At 42.7% G+C, this 5,453-nt stretch overlaps 1 protein-coding gene across 1 annotated transcript; it reads left to right on the top strand.

Moving 5' to 3' along the window:
* The first annotated feature begins 670 nt into the window (after window positions 1-670).
* On the top strand, window positions 671-5,222 carry LOC109731843 (uncharacterized). Its single transcript, XM_020291017.4, has 3 exons — window positions 671-931; window positions 4,596-4,709; window positions 4,791-5,222. Exons 1-3 carry the CDS (start codon window positions 793-795, stop codon window positions 4,835-4,837), a joined length of 300 nt encoding a protein of 99 aa, XP_020146606.1. The 5' UTR covers window positions 671-792; the 3' UTR covers window positions 4,838-5,222.
* Window positions 5,223-5,453: the final 231 nt, after the last annotated feature.

Raw genomic sequence — 5,453 nt, 5'->3', positions numbered from 1 at the left:
GCCGGGGCCGGAGTGGCCACCGGCGCGGCTAGGGAGCGAGGAGCTCGAGGTGAGTGGTTGTTAAGATGAAGCGGCCCTGGATCTACCGAATATGACTAATGTTGAGTCCATGAATTATACGCACTCTCATCCTTCCATCATTGCTAGTCTCTCTAGTACCGCGTAACTTTCACCGGTGCATTAAACCCATCATATATCCTTCCTTTAAACTCTAATGTATTTGTGCATATGAATACGAAAGCTAAAAAGTTGTGCTCCCTCCCAAAGTTGCGTCATTTAATTTGGATTGGAGATAAAAATAAGGACCCTAGTAAGTGTCACACTTGTGGCATGAAGCAATTCCGTTCTAACGTTTTTATGGCAATTTTAGTTACTCGAGGATGGCAATTTTAATTACTCGAGGATGGCAACTTTAGTTGTGAAGTATGATAACTTTCTGTTTGGATGGCAAGTTTCAGTTTTTTGAGGTTTATTTTTTGGATGGCAATTGTAGTTATAAAAATGTCAGGGCGGTGTTACTTTTTTTTTGAAAGGTGGGGCGGTGTTACTTCGTGCCATACATGTGATACTTATCATACGATGAGAAAAATAAAGCATTGCACCAGGTCTCTCCTGATCCGTTAGATATATAATTAACAGACAGGATTTCCCCTAGGTCCAGTAAACTCAGTTCGCCTCGAACTCCAAACCAACAGACCGAGCCTTCAAAGCTGAATCCCACCCAACTCAGCCCAACCAAGCCCAAGACCAAACCCTCGCAGCCTCCCAGTCCCAGCCACACAACCGAGAGAGATGAGCACCGGCGGCGCGGACAAGTCCGGCAGCGGCGGCGGAGGAGCTGGTGGGCCGGTGAAGACGCCGTCAGACTTCCTCAAGTCGATCAGGGGCCGACCCGTCGTCGTTAAACTCAACTCAGGCGTCGACTACCGAGGTCCGTCTCCATCCCTGTCTCGTTTCCATAGCACCAACCCTAGGAAGCGCAGTATGTTTTGTGCGCAGTTTGGTAAATTCGGTAGATCCCCCGACCTATGAGACTTCTGTTGAGATAAACCAGGGCTACTGGGAGCCTGCTTGCGGATAGCTTTTTATCCCGGAGTTTAGGTCGGAGAGCACCGACGTTGATTTATCACTTGGATAGTTACTAGATGCTTTAGGTTATTTTAGCTGTAAAATTTGGTCTTCTGCAAAGGAGGATAATTCAATGTTAGGTTCGTTGCCCTTTGCTTGAAGCTCACGTGGCAGCAGCTCATCTTGCAGAACTAGAATTACCAAATGAACTCTATTATTTGGGTTTCACAAATTACTCTCGTCTCTCGGGGTTGTAGACAAGTTGTAAAGTAGCAAACTGATTCAAGAAACTTGTGCATTTTGACATGTACATTCATATGTCATGATATTCTAATTTTATGCACCACACATTTCAAGTGAAGTAATCTAAAGAATTCGGATATTGTTACGCAAAATGTGCATTGTAATCAAGAGATTCCTTCTATTGGGACCATTGAGATTTGATGTCACGCCCCAAAACAGGGGTTCGACAGAACAGCCACCACACATTTATAAGCCCAACTTCATAAACATGCCAGGCTAAAATTTGTACATGTTCATCGATGACCATCGTTTTCTACCGCACACAAATCTCTAAAAACAAACTTTATAATTCCGTCCCATGGTGCTAAACCTACTGCCCACCATCATTAGTTTATGACCATCACTGCTGTTTGCTGCCAAAATCGGATAAGCAAGAATGAGTATGAAGTCACACTCAGCAAGCATGCACAAGAATATTTGATTGCACCGGCAAAAAAAAATATTTGGTGATTTACCAAGAATAACAGAATGTCGGGGATAACTGTTTTTTTTATTAGAGAGGGAACTAATTGGTATAAAAAATGAACATGAGCTTCCTAACCTGGGGTTCACAGTCATGGGGGTGAAATTTCACACTTCTCACAGTCTGACATTAACAGTGTCTACTAAAACTCCGAACATCCTAGAAGAGCAGAACTCTTTGATCCCCCAAGGCACAGCTACTCATTAGCATATGATAACTTGTCACACTTCATATGCTTGAATCAGGTACAAAGCATGGAATAAAATATTTTGAACAAAGGTGAAGAACAAATTAAATAGATAACCACCTGTATTTTGGGTGCATGCTTGCTTTATGCATGTTGAGTTCACTCTCAGTTTCACCTAGGTAGTTCCAGGCTTCCAGCAGTCACTTCCTTCACCTAGAGAATGCTACTGAGCCAAGTATCCTAGTTACTTGAGAGCTTGATTCCCACCACGGTTTGTGGTAGGTAAAAGTGAGAGTGTGGAATGTGCGACAGAAGTTATTTAATCACAGGAGCCTTAAATCTTACTTCAGAGCTTGATTCCCACCACAATTGGTAGGTAAAACCGTAAAAGTGAGAGTGTGGAATGTGCAACAGAAGTTATTTAATTGCTGCCGCAGTGCTTCTCTGGATGACCCTTCAAGACTTGAAAGATTTAAGGCTCCTGTGATTTCCCTTATTTTGGAATATTTTACTGAGGTAAAAAAGTCTTTAGATGTTTATTAAATTTTATCTTGCATGAATTAAAATTCTAAAATACGGGCTACAGGATATTTACACGTGAGGACCTGAACTCCAAGCATCTAGCTATGAATCACCTGGATCAAATGGTTGGACTCAGTCCTCAGCTGGGCATGTTGTACCCTGCGAAGCACTGCACTGCAAGAACTGTAGCTAGTACCGTGTCAGTTAATTAACAGTTCCATTGAGTAGCCTAAAATTGTAGCTTATACATATGTTAGAAGATATAGTGATGAAAGGTGAAAGTGCACTGTAGCTATTCTCAGTGACTATACTGCTATGGTGAGTGCCTCGCTAGTAAGTTCAAAGGGTCAATAGTGTTGTCTGCCTCTGGTGGTATTTGTGCTAATGTCTGTTCTAGTAAAGAAACAATTATCTGCAGTACTGTATTCTTGACAATATCCGTTTACCTTGTCAATCCATGTGACTTAACATTTGGGATACATGGAAATAGTAATGGTTATCCTTTTGTAAAACAATAGATATTTAGACACGAGGGTGCCCATTAATTTACATTGTTCTGCAATTTACTACTATAGTAGTATACTGTTTATCAGTAAGACTGCCCAAGTTAAATATGATAAGTAAATAGTAATAACCATTCTAGAATAGCAAGATAACAAATGGTATTTCTCAGTGCATAGTCTTGTTCCATCAAAAGCAACTCCGGCAGTAACTGTAAATGGGAAGCAGAATGGTTAAGTGTCAAGCTGCTGGATACCTTCTTCAAGCTAGCAACCTCCTAAAATAGTGATATGTGCTTTTGATTTGGTCCCTTTTTTCTTCTCTCGTAGTCTCGTATGGACAAACCTTTGTTTACACTATGTGCATTAGTGACCAGTTGCTGCAAACTTTGCACTTTGCAACTGTAACTGTAATAATTGTTAGAAGTACACAGCGATACTGACCACACTAAGTTGATATGTCACTTCTATTGCATAGTTGCCGGATTCGCTCAAAACATCGTTGAACTCTGATCTGGATCGATTGATCTAGATCATGGTTCAAATTCGTTCGGTTCGTTCCCGATTCGCGACCCAAGGACAAAGTCATAGGAACATGGGTGTCCATGTCCTCACTGTTGCTACATGACCGTGCTACCTCCGTTGCCATTAATTGCAGGCGAGGTGGGAGTAACGATCAACCAGGAGCACCGGCCATCAAGGAGCAGCCTGGACATCATTGGGAGTAGATGGGAGGGAGCTGCAGCCAGCGCGGAGCAACAAGGACACGTCGCTGGGAAGACATGGGAGCAGGCTGCAGCGGTTGGGTAGAAGGAGCAGCAGTTTGTGGGGCTGGGACTGGAGGAAGGAAGTGAGGACGTGTGGCTGGTGGTTTTGACCTTAGTTTGTCAGGGAGTTAGGGCAGAAATGAGGAGGGTATTGACTTGGACAGTGCAGATCACTATTTGAGCATCCAATGGTTCTTGGTTATGAGAGAGGAAGTGGCACTTGCTGGGCTGGTCCAACTGCCTGATGGGTCGTCTTCTCTCGTCTTTTAGTTCTTCAAAATATATTTCATCTTTGATTGTCAAATTGAACCGAAACGCAAATCCCATCAAGCCGATTCGCAAATCGTAGATGTATATCCCCTATCGAATTCAATTCATGGAAAATGGCGAATCGCGAGTCTAATAACTACTCCCTCCGTTCCGAATTATAAGATGTTCTAGTTTTTTTATGAATCACATGTATCTAGACGCCTTTCATTGTGCCTGATCACTCGTTTCAGTCTGTATGTAGTCCATATTGAAGTATCCAAAATATCTTATAATTCAGAATGGAGTGATATGTTCTATTGCTTGATGAGCACTACTGTTGCATTTGGAATTCCCATGCTTGGATACATACACCAACTCAGTTCATTAAGTGTACAATAAAAACAATATATACACTAAATTTCCAGCAAATGCCGCCCTCCTTATTTTTATCTTATATCCAGTCGACTTAGCTAGCATCCGGACATGGTTATTCAAAATTTAATGATAGCGTTGTATTTACATCAACTCTGAACCAGGTATTCTGGCTTGTCTGGATGGCTATATGAACATTGCGATGGAGCAAACCGAAGAGTACGTGAACGGCCAACTGAAGAACAAGTATGGTGACGCCTTCATAAGAGGCAACAACGGTATGTGTGTCATGTATATTTCAATCAAACTCCAATTTGCCTGCCTTTTCTCCGTTCTGATTGCCTCTTGTTTGGGTGCAGTCCTATACATCAGCACGTCGAAGCGGTCCCTCACCGACGGAGCATAGGCCGAGTGGAGCATTCACATCATCATGATGTAATTTCAAGGTCGTTAACCCGATTATTGGTTGTGATCTGACTGGTGCTGCCTTTTTCAATCTTGTACCTGTTGTCTGCTGTATTGCCTGCTGACAGAGACTTATCTGGAACCATTTCGATTTGATGTTATCTGCGTTTTTAGCTTGGAGATGTTTGTGGCCAAGATTCTGCGATCAGGATATAGATAAGATTTGTGTTTCCATGGTCGTGTGCTGCTTAGAACAGACATTACGTGTCTTAAGACACACCCAGTGTGCTACCACCGGTGCGATGTTTTTGTTGGCGCTTTGCTAGACAAACCTACACTATGTGTCAGCCACGACGATATTATCTCTTGCATGCGTTTTGGCATAATTTTCTCCTGTTGTTGCACACTATTGATTTCCTGAGTAATTTGTTCATGATGAATATGTTCAGCCGAATGGGGACACTTGCTGATTGTAGAACTGTAACAATCAGATCGTCAGCTCTGCCAAGGAGTCCATTAGACCATAGTTTTACCTTCTTCTGGTGGCTGCCGCTGTGCGTTCACCGAGTACGACATCTCTCCGTTGCGATCAATGGTTCCCTTGTTGCCTGCAACCA

This window comes from Aegilops tauschii, chromosome 2, assembly GCF_002575655.3.
Source record: "Aegilops tauschii subsp. strangulata cultivar AL8/78 chromosome 2, Aet v6.0, whole genome shotgun sequence".
NCBI classification, from domain to species: domain Eukaryota; kingdom Viridiplantae; phylum Streptophyta; class Magnoliopsida; order Poales; family Poaceae; genus Aegilops; species Aegilops tauschii.
This window is presented reverse-complemented; position numbering and strand designations above follow the sequence as displayed.